The 17,351-nt window shown below is 40.8% G+C and overlaps 1 protein-coding gene across 6 annotated transcripts in view; it reads left to right on the top strand.

Moving 5' to 3' along the window:
- PLCB4 (phospholipase C beta 4) overlaps positions 1-17,351 on the top strand; it is a 187,666-nt gene that overhangs the window by 132,145 nt on the left and 38,170 nt on the right. For 4 of the 6 annotated variants that reach the window (XM_048297151.1, XM_048297147.1, XM_048297148.1 and 1 more), the window contains exons 16-26: positions 171-255; positions 2,922-3,012; positions 4,126-4,221; positions 5,306-5,406; positions 7,180-7,215; positions 9,847-9,988; positions 10,638-10,722; positions 10,956-11,080; positions 13,017-13,068; positions 15,348-15,450; positions 17,075-17,239. In XM_048297151.1, coding sequence (XP_048153108.1) covers positions 171-255; positions 2,922-3,012; positions 4,126-4,221; positions 5,306-5,406; positions 7,180-7,215; positions 9,847-9,988; positions 10,638-10,722; positions 10,956-11,080; positions 13,017-13,068; positions 15,348-15,450; positions 17,075-17,239 — 1,081 coding nt within the window. The remainder of the gene's footprint in view (positions 1-170; positions 256-2,921; positions 3,013-4,125; positions 4,222-5,305; positions 5,407-7,179; positions 7,216-9,846; positions 9,989-10,637; positions 10,723-10,955; positions 11,081-13,016; positions 13,069-15,347; positions 15,451-17,074; positions 17,240-17,351) is intronic. The other 2 variants (XM_048297152.1, XM_048297150.1) reach the window with 1 other exon arrangement.

The following is a 17,351-nucleotide window of genomic DNA, read 5'->3' as shown; positions in this document are numbered from 1 at the left end:
TAATAGTCTTTTATTGACAGTATAATTACAGTAAAGTAATACTTCTCAGTTGAAACAAGTGGGCAGTATATAATTTGGGATGTCTACATTACTTAGTATTATTCTTTTGTGCTGAGTGATAGTGATTTCTTTTTTTATATTTAAAAATTAACTGACATCATCTTTTCCAGCAAATACCAACAGTACAAGATGTCAAAATACTGTGAAGATCTTTTTGGAGATCTCCTGTTGAAGCAGCCTCTAGAAACACATCCAGTATGTTTTATTCTGCCAGTCTCCTTTTTTTTTATATTAGCTTTATTTAAAAGAGATGATAAACTGAGATCATCTTTAGTGCTGTTCACTGCCAGTCCTGTGCTTTCAGAATTCACTAGTGGTTTTGGGTGGCTGTGCTTTTTGGTACAAACTTTTCTTTATCTGATTTGTTTAATCTCTTCTGTACAGGGCTCTGGCAGGCAGCCTGGGGAAATCCCCCCCCCTTGATGTGTGATGTAATGTTGGCACCTACATAAAATACACCACATACATTGTCTTTGCAGGTCATTCCCCACTGAAATTGCCAGTCACTGTTGAAAAACAATTAGTCATAAATTGCATTGTCTCAGCTGAAGAAACCTTTTCTTTCAGCTGCACGTTGCACGTTTCATGCTCCAGGTCAGGTCCTGCAGTCTAGGTGGCCCCACTACTGCATTAAGAATCGAATTAAGCACCAGGAGTTTCCTGCAGTCTCGTTTGGACTCTTGAGTGCACTGTAATCTGCATGCACTTCACTCTCCTGCATGGCAGGAAATAGCAACAGACATTCCTTTACAAACACAGTATTTGAGATTTCAACAGCTCGCTACGCAGCGCCTGCAACTCCTCCTCCAGACCTTCCTTGCTCCTTACAATGAGCTCACTGTGTGCCAGCAATAACCTAAAGCTTGCAGATGCTCTGTAGTGCTGTGGGGGACCACAGCAAGGCGGATTCTGCCTTTCCTTTCAGCTCCATGCGACCCTGGCAAAGGGGGCTCCTGGCATTAGCATCCCTAGAGCTTTGCTTTTCCTGGCTTTCCTTGCATGTTGCAGGGCCAGCAGCACACAAGGTTTGATGAAAGTCAGGTGGTTGCCCTGAAAAGTGCATCCCAAAGAACGAAATCTGCAGTGTTGCCCTGTGATGTTTGTAGCACGCTGCCACATCCCTCACAAAAAGGTGCTTCCAGCAGCTCTCTGAGAAGCCTAAAATAGAGCTGGCCAAAGGCCGCCGTGCTTCTACCTCAGGCTGCAGTATTTAGCCTCAGCTGCCTGTGCTCTGTAGCACTGCTGAGCCTTCTGCATTTTGTGTCCTTTCCTCCTTATGGGTGAATTCAGCCCCCAGCTGCTCCCAAAGCAAACACTGCAGAGATGGCAGGAGGAGCTTGGAATGTGTCCTTTGCAAGTGCTTGGATCTGGATAACCTGGGCTAGTGACTGAGGGGGACAGACTTAGGAGAGACATGGTGCTTGGCTGAAGCAGATTTGGTTTTAAGAAAAAAGCAAATATTTGTCCAAATGGGCATCCAAGCATGGTCTTGTTAGGGGATACAGCCTGGCATCCTGGAAGCCTGGCATAAATGAGCTCTGCGGCACTGACATCTAGTGGAGTTACAGCCCCAGTTGTCGGGAGCAAATGTGTTCTCTTCATCCAACGTGCTTAAACTCCCTGCCTGAGCCAGCCTGGTGGGTGTGGAGAATCCTTACCCTCCCACAAGGAGGTTTGCACCCATTCTCCTGGGGTTGGCTTGATATGGGTTTGTTTTTTGGGGTTTTTTTGCTGGGTGGTTATTTGTCACCTCTGCTGTTTTTATTTGGTTTCAAGTCGTGGTGCTTTGTTTTTTTGTTTGTTCACCGGGAATGCTGCTTCTCTGCAGCTCAGATTTGGATTTAGAGATAAGAGTATCTGAATAATTCTTGTAAGAATTGTCACTATTTATGGAAGTACCTTCAGCTCCTTCATTTAGGCTTCACTGAAAAACCCCAGTCTGTTTGGTGCTAAGAATGCCAAGTTGTGGGTTCAGTCTGTATAAGGGCCATTCACTTGAGAGTTGGACTCAAATGATCCTTTCGGGTCCCTTCGAACTCAGAATATTCTGTGATTATACCAGCAACTGCCTGAATAATATTCTTATCAAGCCTGAGGTGGAGAGGGTGCTAATTACCATACCCAAGTGTCTGTTTTGTAGCCTCAATGATGTGATGGGGCTTAAATGAGAGGATTTAGTACTTTTTCTCTGCTCTCAATCTTCTTCTCCTTCCCCACGCTGGAACAAGCTTTTAGTAGAACTTCCTTGTGTATGTGAAACTTGCCCTTTGCCTTTCACAAATACTGAATTTGTGACCCTGCTGGCAAACCCAGTCCCCATTACGTAGCTGAGGACTGGGTAGTTTTCCATTCCCCAGTGCCAGTCCATTTCCACTCTCCAGGCGTGCATGGGCTGCCTCACTTGGGTTACTGCTGCTTGAGGGGACCATAAAAGGTGACTTATTTAGAGATCAACTGGTAACAGGCTAAGCTGTGGCTTGGGCTGTGTGAGCCATAGGGAGGGAGGGAAAGCAGGAATTCCTGAGATGAGGAGCTGCAGGTCACATCCACACCCCCTGCTAGGCAGGAGAAAGGGGAAAATGTTTAGAGCAGTGCAGCGCAGCAGAGGCTGGCACAGGCTGGGGACCCGAGTACTGGCTTCATCCAGCAGCTTTACCTGAGCACAGCTTTCCCCGGGGATAGGGGAGAAGCAGAGGAAACTGTGTAACTGCAGACACACAACCTCCTGGGGTTGTGCCTGAGGTGGCACTGCTTGTTCACTGCCCCATAGTATCGCTGTCCTACAGTCCAAATCCTAAGCAGGGATACAGAGAGGCCAAATAGCTGTTCTCATCAAGCATTTTCTTTGAATTGTTTTACAGCTTGAACAAGGTAAAGCCTTACCATCTCCTAATGACCTCAAAAGAAAGATTCTCATAAAGAATAAAAGGCTGAAACCTGAAGTAGAAAAGAGTAAGTAAAGTTTGTCAAATAATAAATAAGTGAAACTCCAGATCACTACAAACAGACTTCGTTACTAGAGTTTCCAAATTGTTTGTACTTTAGTGTTGGAAGAATATGAATTACATGTAAATAACATCTTGTTTTCCCTGGTGTTTCATGTGAGTGCCAGAGTCTAGGCCTTGATATCAGCATGCTGCACAGGCACAGACAGACCCAGAAATGTAATCCTGGGACTTTATCAAACTGCTGGTTGAGCTAAAATATAAGGCAGATAGAATCTCTTGTAAATTCTGCCTACACTGGTCTGGTTGCATTGCTGTGTTTTTTCCAGGATAAGCATGAAATGAAATGGAATTTCAAATTGCTCTTCTTGCTGTTGTTGCCAGTTCTGATATTTATCTTCTTTTCAGTAACAATAATGTTGCTGTATTAGTTTCCAGTATAGCTGTAATGATAAACCCTGGTCCTTCTCTGTTCAAAGATAAGCACCCCGACCTTGCACTGGCTTCAGTCATACGTGGCTGTGCTCCTCCTGTCTAACTGAAATGCCCATGGAAACACAATCGAAAATCCAAGCACTTTGCCTCCATTTGCATGGATCAAGCACCGAAGAGACAGCTGTCTGTTTATTCTGTGAGCAAGTAATGTGCTTGCTCCAAAGACCTTTGAAGTCTGTGGAAATTTAGGAGGAATTTCTTCACAGAAAGGGTGATTAGGCATTGGAGTGGGCTCTCCAGACACCTCATCTCTGGAGGTGTTTAAGGAAAGACTGGACGTGACACTCAGAGCACTGCTCTGGTTGATGAGGTGGTGTTGAGTCAAAGGACTCGATGATCTCAGAGGCCTTTTGCAACCTCATTAATACTGTGCTTCTGTGAAATATTCTCCTTAACTTCAGTGAGCTTTGGATACAGCCCTTACTGACCACTTTTCATACCTAACATCAGTCTGTGTTTAATGATGCTCCTTGCTCTGTAGAATTTTATTACTAATTGAAAAGTCAGAGAACTCATTAAATAGATCTGAGGCTCGGAGAATCATTTGTGATGGTTCTCTTGTATTTCTTTGTGCTACAAATAGTTCATGTCACGACTAATTTGATTTTATTTTTCATATTAACAGAACAGCTTGATGCTCTGAAAAAGATGATGGAGGCTGGGGAAACTGCAGCTCCTGTAAATATCCTGGAAGATGATAACGAAGAGGAAATAGAAAGTGGTGAGAATTTCCTGGAGAAGGGCTCTCAGACATTGCCTGTGGTAGATCAGTGGGTTGGGTGCACCTTACCCATGTGCCTGTGGTCTGTGGCAGCAGCAGCATGTCTGGGCTCCATGCAGGACCATTTGTACAGACCCCAGCCTTGCCACTTCATCCCAGACAATTTCAATTTCCATTTACTGTTCAGAAGTTATATTAGAGCACCAACCAAGTCAGATTTTCATTGTCTGTGAGAGAAAGACTAAGAAGTTGTGATCTTTGCTATGAAAACACATACTGTCACTGTGTTTAACACTTGTGTCAACATCAGCGGGGATTATTGCATTGTAGTTTCTAAGGATAAAATGAGGAGTAGGGTTTTTCTTGCCAAACCTCAGATATCTTCAGTGTAAATGTCTGGCTCTGAGCCAGTGATATGGCCAGCAGAGAAAAATACACCTGTTTAGGGTGTGATCCACCCTGTCTGTTTTAAATGTCCAGCTTCAGAAGATGTAAATCATGTGCTGTCTGCAAGTGTCTGAACCACAGAACTTGCCTGTGACCTCTGTCATAGTGATTGTCCCAGCTTTAGCCTACCACTTGGTCTTCTCATATATTTTATATTTTTTTTCCTTTACTTTTTAGCTTCAAGTACTGTAGGTTCTAATGGAGAATCACCTTAAAAGCAAAAGAGAACAATTCCCTATAGTGGGGGCACACAAGGAGTCTGACAGTGCGCACCAGAAGCCCGGACACTGGCATCTTCTTAGATCTTTGTTTAAAGAACTCTCTCATCAGTTCTTGTTATTTCCCCAAGGCTATTTGCTTTTTTTTACACTTTTGCTAAGCAAGTTACTGATTACTTCAAAAATACAGCAAATAAGATTTCTCTTACTAACCATCTCAGGCCTTAGCTGTAATTTACGACACTTGGAAACAGTTAACAGTAACTAACTCTTAGAAATCTAATACCCTCGATTTTATTCCTGTTTCTAAAAAATACCAAACCCAAACCTGTGAATTCAACTGTCATTTGTTTCATGCCTTGCAAAAAAAACAGCAGTTGCTGTGGTTTTTGCACTGATCCTTTTTGTTTTCTGTGCAGCTGACCAGGAAGAAGAAGCTCATCCCGAGTACAAGTTTGGAAGTGACCTTACTGTAGATGATTACAGTCAAAAAGAAGCTGTTGCCATCAGTGTCAAAAAGGTAGGATTGCTTCTTTCATATATATTCTTATGAAAACTTTCCATGGAGGTTGTTGCAAAAGTCACTCTGCTTTTTGGAAACATCAGAGCACTTGTCAGAAGATTCAAACCTGAGATCTTCACCAGGTGCCCCTTACCTTTAGGTTCATGAGAACACAAAGCTTTGTAGCCAAAAATACTCTCCCCTTGTTCAGACAGGATATACTCATTGAGGAAACAGAATCAGTATGTAGGAAACAGCATACAGGTGGGGGGTTTAATCAAAAATACTAATTAAATGCAGCAAGCAGTTTCCTGCTCCAGCCTCTGATATTTTACTTTGCATCTCAGGTGCAGAATCCTAATAAGAGGTGGAACATCAGCTTCCTTGCTCAGCAGTATTTTTGCAGGGCTGCATTCTGTGTCTTCATTGCAGGGTTTTCCTGCATTATTTTTTGTGGTTAACCCTTAGGGTAGGTTCTCTCTTCCACCCACAGCAGTGAATGCAAAATAGGACAATAATTCCCATTGGGGTGGTGTGGCAGGGGGGCTCTATCAGGCAGCCAGCTGGCAGACAGGGAAAGAGTTCTCTTTATTCTACTCATACCTGACAATTGCAATTTATCAGTCTGTGCTCAGTAACTTGAATATTACTTGATGGTAATTAGATACAGAATATTGGAATTCAGAACTCAGCTGCTCTGGCAATGAAGGCATTAGTGCTGCTTGCTGCAGAGAAAACCCCACGTGTGAGGGCTAAGGTACCTTAGCAGATCATGCTCCTCTGTCACTCAAGTATTTTGGCCACTTCTTCCCTCCTGCTTGGTTTCCTTTGGATCTTGCTCCAGATAGAAGTGTAGGTGTGGAAAATAACAGTGTGTCTGTAGCAGTACCAGAGACATCAGACCTGCTTTCTGTGTATCTCTTCAAGTCGACATCTTTGCTTCTTCAGGACTTTCATGGATCCTCTCACTGAAGAATCTTTTCACTTCTTTCCTTCTTCAGGACTTTCATGGATCCTCCCACTGAAGAATCTTTTCACTTCTTTGCTTTAGGGCAGTTTCATTTACTAAGTCAGCTGGTCCTTAACTATCTGGATGTTTTGGGGTGTTTTGGTTGGGTGGGGGTTTTTTGTTGTTGTTTTGAGGATTGGTTTTTTGTTTCCAGATTAGTCCCTCATCCTCAGCACATGTCCTTGGGTAACTTCTCTGCTTCTTTGCTGATCAGTGACTTGATCTTTATTCTGTAGGAATGTACATTCAGTGCCAAGACAATATTTATCTAAGATTCTAAGTAGTGGTAGCTTTTAACTGAAAGCAGACATCAGACTGCCCTGTTACAAATAACATCTTGAGACAGGCCTTCTCCAATGTGGACGTTTCAAGCACAGTTTACAGCACTCTTAGCCCTTCAGTTTTCAGAGCCTGGCAGTTTGCACATCCAGATCAGATGATCTTTATTGTGGTATCGTTATCTGGGTGTGTTATTCCTACATTCTTCTCTGAAACTTCCTGTCCCCAACATCTAGTGATACTCTGGTTTACGCTTACCTGTCTGGCATCCTTCATCCTATTCCCATGGCTAGCCAGCTGTTGAGTTTCATTCTTGTGTACCCAAATTTGGAAGAGACTACAAATTTTTGAAAGTGTATGGGGCAGATGAGCCATGCAGGAAGGTGGAAAAGGGTTTACTTTTTGCTAAATGCATTCATTTTTTGAGGGTTTTTTTCTCCGTACTGTGAGTGTTTCCTGTTGCTTTTTCTTTGGGTAATGTATATATATTTTTTTTCCCTTAGGCTGTTGAAGATTCTGAGCAAGAAAACAATAAAAAGGTGACACAGGATGTTATGTAGTTTATTTTATTGCTTTATATTTTATATATAACATGCATATTACTTACCATGCATTTTCAGTGGTTTAACAATTTTATGCTCAGTTTCACTGCACCTAGTTTTGAAAGTGACTCTATCTCCTTTTGTCCTCTAGGGTTTCTTCTGCTATATTTTTATACTGGGATTAGGGCTGTCAGAAAATTTGGGGACAGAGAGGAATGCATGACCTTTGCCTGCTTAGAAGTATCTGATCTCAGTCTCCAGTGTCATGCACTGGGAACCCAGTTCTCTGAATGGTGTTGAGATGTATCATCCCTGCTTTATTTTTTCCTCTGCCCTTACCCTGACTGCACTTTGTTTTCCTCTCTCTTTTTCCTCCTTTTGCTTTCCCTTGGGACTTCTGCATTTATCTTCTCCCAGGAATCCCTTCTGTAAGACTCTTCCCACCTCTTTCCACTCTCCTCCTCCTCCTCTTCTCTCATTCAAGCTGCTCCTGTTCCTAGCCACACTTTGTTTCAGTCTGTGTTGTTTTCTAAGTGGGTTCTGCTTCTTTTCTTGAGGGATGGGGAGGTGTAAATAACATGGAGATCAACTTTTCCCTTTTGTCTTCTCTATCCCCTAACAGGGTCGTGTGCTGTTGTAACCATTCCTTTGTTTCTGTAGGCTTTAAGAAGCATTCCATCCTTTCCCCTTTCTTAATTCATAGTTTTAAAGTTGTGAACAGGGCAGAGTATAGCCCTACTCCAAAAATGAAGGGTCTGCAAGTGAGTAAGATAAAATCAATGGGTAGTAAGTACATTGTCTTGGGACACTGTCTTTGAGGCAAAGTGTCGCTGGTGCAGTCATAGAGCTGTACCTGCAGGCTGCCATTGCCTGGGCACTGAGGCATCATAATCCCTTTGACTCCCTTTTCCCTGTGGTTCCTTTAGGTGTAGGTGTGGATGGATCAAGATAGGGAGATATGATCAGCTGTTCTGAGCAGTCAACAGGAGGTACATTAAAGAACCCTGGGTTTTAGAAGATGGGTGGTCAGTTCTTCCTGAGTTACTGGCCTTTCCAAAGTTAAGACGGTGAAAAGAACTGGCTTCATTGAGTAAATTTTGCCTGAATTTGACCTAAGTTCTATTAACAGCTATTGACCTAGCAACAAAAAAATATGCCTGTTTTCTACTAACACAGGGATGTACTCCTTGGCATATTTTGGAATCAGATCTGTGAACCCTCAATATGCACATTTCTGAAAAGCAGTTGGGTTGAGCCCTGATGATCAGCATTAAAATATGGTGTCAGTTTGATTTCGTGGGCTGCTGGAAGTTTAATTCCATCTAAAATGCACATACAACAATGTGTACCTGGACTTGTTCTGCTAGCTCAGTAATTCTATGCAGTCAGAAAATTGTGTTCCTTGTGACTATAATCATCTTATCCGAAGGCATAAATGGTTCCACTTCCCATGGTTTGCATTCTTTGAGATGTGTCTGCACTGTCTGGCAGGCAGAGGTGCCATAATGCTGGCAAGTGGGTTCATTTTCCTTTACTCTCCCATCTCAGGGAGTAAACGAGTTGCTGTAGTGTAGGTTCTGTGAGCTGCATTATCCTCCAAGCCCAGAAAGGGCTTGGTGGCACTGCCTCTTACTGACTATTTCCTGAGACAATAATGAGGGAGAACTTGCTGGCAAACACGAGCTGCAGTCTGAAAATAAAAAGCAGCACTGTACAAATTTTTGAATACACTTCGTACTTTCCAGCAGAAGTTCACTGTCAGCCTACAGTCAGATTTTTTTGGTCACTGGTTCACTGGTAGGAGAACAACCAAAAATGCATGTGTGAGAAAAACATGAATTTGCAGAGATTGCTTAGCTTGACAGAGATTTTTTGTTTGTTTTTTCATTTCAGTGAAAAGAATGTGTTTCAAACTGGTTTAGGGAAAGGAAAATGTTGGACAGGTAGATCCAGTTAAGAAGTGCTTCCTGATGTGGGTTTCTAGCAGATGGGATACTTGTAGAAGACTTGAAGTTCTGTTATAAATAAAGTGCATATTTGTATAGGTGATGGATTCAGATTTTTATCAGTTGAAGTGGATAAGAATATGAAATTGGTACTGTGTCTCTTGTTGGTCTTGTGACATCTGTTTGTCCAGTGAAGGATGTCATCTCTACATTTTGGTTTGCTTCTGTTAGTAAAGTTTAATAGTGGAACCTTATTTGTGTTTTGATGTTGAGGAAGTTCTACTGAGCGCCAAGTATACACAGTTTCTATTAGAAAATGCTTATTAAATCACATTTTTTTGGAATTTATTTGACAAAGATGGATCGTTATCTCCCAGCGTTGTTCAGTCTGTTGGAATATTTAGCTTTTATCCCAGTGTTATCCTACTAACTTCATGTAATATTTACCCACTGCTTAGGAGCTTTTCTGTCATCAGCCCTGTTGCATGCATCCTGTAACATTGAGAGTCTTTTATCAGCAAGAAAATAAATCTTAACTTTTCACACTAAACTTCCACTTGTATTAATTTGCACTGTCTTTAACCTTCTGCAGATTTGGGTATAATTTTGTCCCACCTTTGAAAAACCCAACAACAGTGTTTGCACACAGAAATGGTGATTGTTCTTTTTAATGTGTTTTCAGGGTTTAGTAACTGTGGAAGATGAACAAGCATGGATGGCATCTTACAAATATGTAGGTGCCACAACCAATATACATCCATATTTATCAACAATGGTCAACTATGCTCAACCTGTAAAATTTCAAGGTTTCGATGTAGCAGAAGGTAACATAAAAGGTTGAATGAAATACAAGTATTTGCTTAACCTAGGTAGTTTTTTAATCTCTACATTTCTTGAGTTTAGAAATAAAGGCATAAGAGCCTTTTATAGTTTAATGACCATCATCAGTATGTTTGTAGACCTGTTTCCTTGAATGTAAAGTTAGCATGTTATTCCATTAGTCATCCACACGGAGTCGCTAAATTACTGGGAGAATATGAAGCTGTTGAGGTTGGCTCTATTCCGTGGGCCTTTCCAACTAAGATGCTTTTTTTTTAGTTCCTCTTTCTCTGCAGTAAGGTGAGCACGACTGTCACAGTGATCAGCAGTGAGCTGATACTGCACACCAGACCATTTATCATGTCGGTTTGCCTTATCTACCACACAACGCAGGCTCTGAATAACAATCTTGTCCTAAACAAAAAATGAAAGTTTTGTTGGTTTCCCAAGAAGTGAAACAGAAAAGCAAGTCAGAAATACTATGAAATTTCTCATCACTGTAATTTGATTCTGCAAAATTTCTTATCACTATAATTTGATTCTATTTGATAATGGAGAAAGAGACCAAAAATATCCTGCTGTTATAGTGCATGATTTTGAGTTTTGATTTGTCATTACAGAGGTGTTTTAAAATGTCTTGTCTTCTCTTTCTAGAACGCAATATTCACCATAACATGTCCTCTTTCAATGAATCAGTCGGACTAGGGTATTTGAAGACTCATGCCATTGAGTTTGTGAAGTATCCTTTCACCTCCTCATCCCACTTTTCTACCAATCCTAAAATAAACCAGTGCACCTTTCTAGATTTGGTGTTGCATGTCTACAAAGGAAAAGGGGAAGTACCTCATGGAAGGAGAAAGAGTAAGATTAACATAAAGAAGTGTGTTTTGATGTTGAAATACTGAAGATACCAGGACATGACTCTAGATTTCTATGATGCTTTTATTTCATTTTCCTTGATGAATTCTATAGTTACAATAAACGACAAATGAGTCGGATATACCCAAAGGGAGGCCGTGTGGATTCCAGTAATTACATGCCTCAAATTTTCTGGAACGCTGGCTGCCAGATGGTCTCACTGAACTATCAGACCCCAGGTACGCAGCAACGACCAGTGAACCTCAGTCCTAAAGAATGGCTTGGGCAGTAACTCTCCAACAGATGCCATGGATTTGCTTCTGGCATTTTTTGAGGAAGCAGACATATGGCTAAATAATACAGTGGGGTGGAATTACAGAAGCGTAAGACAAGGAGCAGTAAAACCAGCCATACACAGAAGGAAAATTCAGTCCCCTTTATTGAAAAATAATGGAGTACTGCATCTTCTCACAGAAATGGTTTTTATTAACAAAAAGTGTTAATTACAGGGAAATCAGTGCCTTCGCAAGACAGAGGTCTGGCACAGTTGGGTGCATGTCCGCAAAGCAAAGATGGAGTGCACAGATTAAGATGGTAAAGAGTAATGACTGTGTGACAAATGCATCTCTAGTCCAGTTATTGGGAAGTGTTAGGAGTCATGTGCTCAGCAGCAGAGGATGGGGTCTGAGATCCCAGTTGAGGGAATGATGCCAGGGAATGGGAATACCTCTCCGCAGGGTGGTCTGAGAGGAGATGCATTGTTCCTGTTCAATGAAGGTGTGAGTGTAGCAGGGCAGGCTTTTTGTTGTTTTGATTGGGTTTTTTAATTTATCTAGGAATGTCTTGAGTCATGTATATGTAACAGACCAGTTTTCCATTGCCTTTTTCTGGCTGTGGCAGTGCTTTTGTGCTTGCTTCCCCCTCCCTGCACCGTGTCTTTGGTACTGCAGACACTTCTCATGGCCATACCCTGAGTTCTGTCCTGCAAAGCTGTGCCCCAGTTTCACCAGCTGAAGAGGGAGGAGAAGGGATACACTAGAATACACTGTTTTAGAGCACTCCACTGGACATGATAGGGAGGCTGGAGCAGAAATACAAACCTCACTCTGCTCCCAGCACTGCCTCCGCCTACTGCATGTCATTTCCAACCCCTTTATGTTGCAAATTAAGAGTAGTAATTGTATAAGTGGAAGTGAGCAACTTTCCTGTACTCCTGTTTTGTGATCCAGCTGTGTTGTCAAGATGAAGATGATTGAGGAAATAAAAACTACAGCTGCCCAGTAAATCCAGTAATAACTGGTATAGGCATATGACAGTCTTGAATTTTGTGTATCAGAGAACCAACAGAACAGATTTTGTTCCCTTTGAAGGTACAGTCCATTGGGCAGGAGAAAGACCTGTTTTATTGCTCTAGTGTAAGTAGAAACCTGCAGAAAAGCATTTTATTTTTTACGAAGTTCTGGAGAGGGTTGGATGAGAGGGAGGTTATTACAGGTTTATTATACGTCTTGCTATACAAGTGCCGTAACAATGCACTCACTAAAACTCACATGCTTTAAATGTTGAAACTAAGCAATGCTGCTGAGATCTTTGTGGGGTTTTTTGTGTGGTATTTTATTCAACTAAGTCCACAGAAAACCAGTGGGATATGCATCTCACTTTCTTTAAAACAGGATACAGACAGCTTCATCAGAGGTAGTGGTCTGTGGTCATTGTGAAGAAATACATTCTTCAAAGATGTCTCCTCTAGTATATTTTTTATTCTGAGGTTATTTGTACTGTTAAGGCTCCTGTATCCCTCTGTTATGCAAAGTGATCTGCAGTAATGGAGACATCTGTACTGTAGATACCAAAAGTTAGATGATGGAAATCACATCCCGGGCGCTTAACATGCCCACAGTGTGTTGCTTCCCTGCTTGCCAGGTGTGTTTGAATTCAGGGAAAGACTGTTTCCTAAGCACAGCATGGACTTCAGAGTGCTTGGTAAAGCTGTTATTCCTGTGAAGAAATATGAAGTTTTCCCATTGCTTCCTTTTATTTCTTGGATGTGTTTTACATGCATTAAATTTATTTTTTATTTAAACTGATTTTTCTGGACAAACAGTCTTATTTTCTGATTTAGTTCGTGATCTGCATTATTCAGCAGGGAAGTTAGTAAATTTTCTCTCTTGGCAGATTTAGCAATGCAGTTGAATCAAGGAAAATTTGAGTACAACGGATCGTGCGGGTGAGTGATATGGTTTAAACTGTTGTCACTGTGTATCACAGTCCTTTACGAAGGTTTAATAAAATTTTGTCACTACTAATTATGTGTTGCAAAAGGAAAATGGGATGCTAGGTGAAGAGTAGAAATTAGCAGAGTTCAGGGAGAATTATCCCCCATAAGGAGGTATTCTAATGAAATATGCTTTTAAGTATGCCCAGTTTTTAAATGAGCAAGAAGAGGCTTTGCATTCATATTATGAAGATCATGAATACACCGTTATTTAAATACATCTCCACCTTCTGTTCTCAGCCTTTCTTTGAAGATATGCCTCTGAATGGAGATTCATTGCACAGTTCACAGAACTGCCAAATTTGCTTGGACAAGTGGAGTCTGAATACATAGGGGACATTTTTTTAGTCTGTGTACTCTTAATTGGAGTACAGATTTCACAGAGAATACTGAAGTGTTTCATCTAAGTTCTTGGTCATGATTTTTGCATGACAAAGGATGTTCAAGTGATGCTGATGGATTTTTCTCAAATGTTGAGTATCTACCTTTATAGGACAGACTGATCATTAACATCAGGAAAAAAGGAGAAGTTTCATAAATCACAGGAAATGACAGTCCAGAAACGTGAAAATCTGCAAACTCATCCTGGGAAGGAGCTACTCTTTTACTACTGCAGATCTTATTCAGAAAGAAATCTGAGTAGATGGAGCTTGGTAAAATTCCTCATTTGCAGAATGGGCACACAGTGCTTGGCCATTCCACGCCTTTATTGCAGTTGTGAGCACCCCAGAAGAGGCTCTTAGGGGGGCTTTGACAAAGATGCAGTCTCTCTAATTTCAATCAAAATAACAAGAATAGAAGAAAACCAAAGCTTTCTTCTGGCAGAGTTTGGTTCCTTTCTTGTTGGACCCACCAGCTTAGTAAAAGACTACCTGCTTGCTTTGGCCAAATTCTCTGAAGGACAGGCAAAATTATCAACTAAATTCCTGGATTCTTACATCAGTTTTTTGATACTAAAGCAGTGTAGTGGTAATGCATGGTAGTATTTTAATATGCATTGGAAATGTGGTGGTGGTTCAGTCACAGAAAGGAAATGAAAAGCTGAACATTTCCTTCTGCCTGTACTCCTCTTTTCTCAGACCTGCAGCTTTCGTGCTGATGAAACAAGATCAAGCCACACTGGTTTCAGCATTTTTTTATTTCAGCAGGCTGAAAACAGAGGCTAAGGATGTTTCCAGTAATTGCCTTCTGCCCCAACCTACTTTAAATTAACAGAATACTAGGAAATCACATTCCTAATGGAAGAAAAACATTTTTAATGGAAGAAAAAGGAGTAATACTACTTTCAAATAGAAAGCATGTTATTACAAAACGGGAGAAAACATTGACATTCTTTCCACTGGAATTTTTCTAGCACATTTTAATTCTGAATTCTGTCTAGGCCTTTATAATATTGTGTACCAATGATTCACTGGAGAGACTAAGGGTGGATAAAAATTAATCTTCCAGCAGCTTTGTCTGTCAGGGTTGCAGAATTAGCAAGATTTTTCTAGTTACACATTTTCTTCCATGAGTGGAAGGGAATGTCTGTAACGTGCAGCTTTTCTGTGATCAACTGCTGTTTCATTTTGATGGCAGAATCCTTGGGTTTTGGTGCATCAGAGCACATATTGGCTTCACTGATATGTTGATCTAGTGTAAGGTACTCAGGGAGGTCTCGTAAGTGTTATTGTGGTGGTACCTTTGATGCTGCTATAATTAACAATCTGTCAGCACTGACATTATCAGTTGTTTCCCCCAAGGTTTCGTAACCACAATGAAAAAATTAGCTTCAAGCTGAAATTTAGTGTATGAGTCTTGAACTCTAAGGAACTGCTTCACTTGGAAAAATAAAATTGAAAAATTCCTCTGTGTTTTTCCAAAGTGTTAAAGTATTAAAACAAATGAGACCATCTGTGTTTTATTATATGGTAACTCCCTGTATATTTAAACTGTATTATTCAGTTGATTTGAAATGTTCTTGACTGTATTACATTTATTTTTATCTTAAAATCCAGGCTTGATTTCATCTCTCAGTAGCTGGTAATTCAAAATGAAGATTAATATTTATCCATGTTCCAGACAACCATAATACTTCCTTTTACTTCCTCACACTTGCAGCTGGGATGAGTCTGTATTTTATAGTGCTGTAGGAGAGTTCATTGTTTAAAGGCAGAACATCCATTTCATTTGTATTTAATACAATTTTAATTTCCACTCAAGAATAATCTCCTTTTTTTCCTTGAAATAAGGTATCTACTAAAGCCAGATTTCATGCGTCGACCAGACAGGACGTTTGACCCGTTCTCTGAAACTCCTGTAGATGGTGTCATTGCTGCAACATGTTCTGTCCAGGTAAAACAGCCACAGACAGCTGTCATCACATCCAAAAGCACATTTAAAATCAGCAGAAACAGGACATATACAGTGAATGTGCTTGGGCTGTGTAGATTTCAGCAAATTGTTTCCGCTGGTTTGTTTTTTTTATTGCTGGCTAAGATGCCTTTGTTTACCTGATCTGAGTGGAACATGATAGAATTAGAAATTATGTGTTATTACACATTGTCATATTCTAACAGCCTTCATGGTCTTTTTGAAATACATGAGCCCACACTAATGGATAAAGGAGTGAAGTTCATTCCCATGTACAGTGTGAAATTGCACAACATCACTTGTCACCACAGAGCAGGGAGGAATCCAAGCACACATGGACAGGATTCTTTCAAAGTGAGTAGAGAAAAATACTTGATGTGAGGCAGGCCCTTACTTTGGAGTTATCTATGAGTAACAAAGTCCATAAAGCTCCTCTTGTAGTTCTAAAGCACGGTCAGGTATCAAATTTTGGAAGGAGACTGATGATTGTAAAACCTGTTTTGTGAGCAAGAGACTTCAGCTTTCATTTAGCATTTTCCATGTGCTGCATTTGAATGTCACACCCTCTGTGGCCAAGCATTCCTCATGAATTCTAGATGTTGAACTAAGTTCCATTTGCACCTCTAGAAGAATAAACATGTTCTATTAATGCTGTTTTTCTTCAATGGTAATGAAAGCACAGTCCCTCCAAGAAGGAATCAGATAATTCCTGGGCCATGTATTTTGACAGTTACTTTTCTTTTGTGACTAAAACTAGTATAAAATTCCATATGAATTTTGTAGTTAAGTAGTTGACCAAAAGCCATCAATGATAGCCCTCAGCCACATAACTTTTCAGATCTATTATCCAGAGTGTTCCCTGGAAGGATGTTAGGTCATGGAAACAAAAGGATTTGGAATGAGCTTAGGTCTGTGAAATCATGTTTCAGGTTTTTTTTCTTCCCTCCTTGATTGTAGTAATGAAAACAATAGCTGTATTTTTAAGTAATAGATCATTTTGATGGAATGAAAATTTTCCCTGGAGTAATCACCTGCTGTGGCTAGATTAATCTTGGAGTGAAATGGCAACAAATTTTTATATATATAGCAATACAGAGGAATCGTGTCGGTTTTTTTGTTTTTTCACTTTTTAAGCATCCTGTACTTTCCAGACACATTCTATGGAGTCAGACTGACACATGATTAGTTTCAAACCCTGAGTGAAAGCAGAGCAATAGTTTCCTTTCACCTCTTGTGGTCAAGATGTATAATAGAAAAAAGTGCTTCTGAACAGAATGTTTGAAGTTGTGGAATAGCAGTGCCAACTCTGGTTGTTTTCTTCAGTGTTTTCATACAGTGAATGCATCTGTGAGACACTGGCTGGTTGGGATGACTGACAGCTGGTAATACCATAGCACAGTCATTTCAGGTGAAGGTTATATTTATATATCTGATCACAAAAGCTTTTCTAAAGAGGTGCAGTTTGAAATACACCATTTTCATATGAAGAACTAAACGCATCTGTTAGCTATAAACCATTTCTCAGAGTGATGTCAGTGAAAAATGACCACTGTTTCCAATATTCTTTCTTTGTGTTGCTTTTCCTTACTCTGTTACTGTGTTGCAGGTGATATCTGGCCAGTTCTTGTCAGACAAGAAGATTGGGACGTACGTGGAGGTGGATATGTACGGGCTGCCCACGGACACGATACGCAAGGAGTTCCGCACACGCATGGTGATGAACAACGGCCTGAACCCTGTTTACAATGAGGAATCCTTTGTCTTTAGGAAGGTAGGATACAGGATCTCTGGAAAGCACAGTTTGTGGTTTGCCAGCACTTGTGCCCATGAGCTTCCCTGCCCTCCTGAGCCAGCCCTTCTTGCTTCGGCCTGACTGCTCACAC

The sequence above is a fragment of the Corvus hawaiiensis genome, chromosome 3, assembly GCF_020740725.1.
Source record: "Corvus hawaiiensis isolate bCorHaw1 chromosome 3, bCorHaw1.pri.cur, whole genome shotgun sequence".
Taxonomy (NCBI): Eukaryota; Metazoa; Chordata; class Aves; order Passeriformes; family Corvidae; genus Corvus; species Corvus hawaiiensis.
Note: the sequence above shows the minus strand (reverse complement) of the source record. Positions and strands in the feature narration are given on the sequence as shown.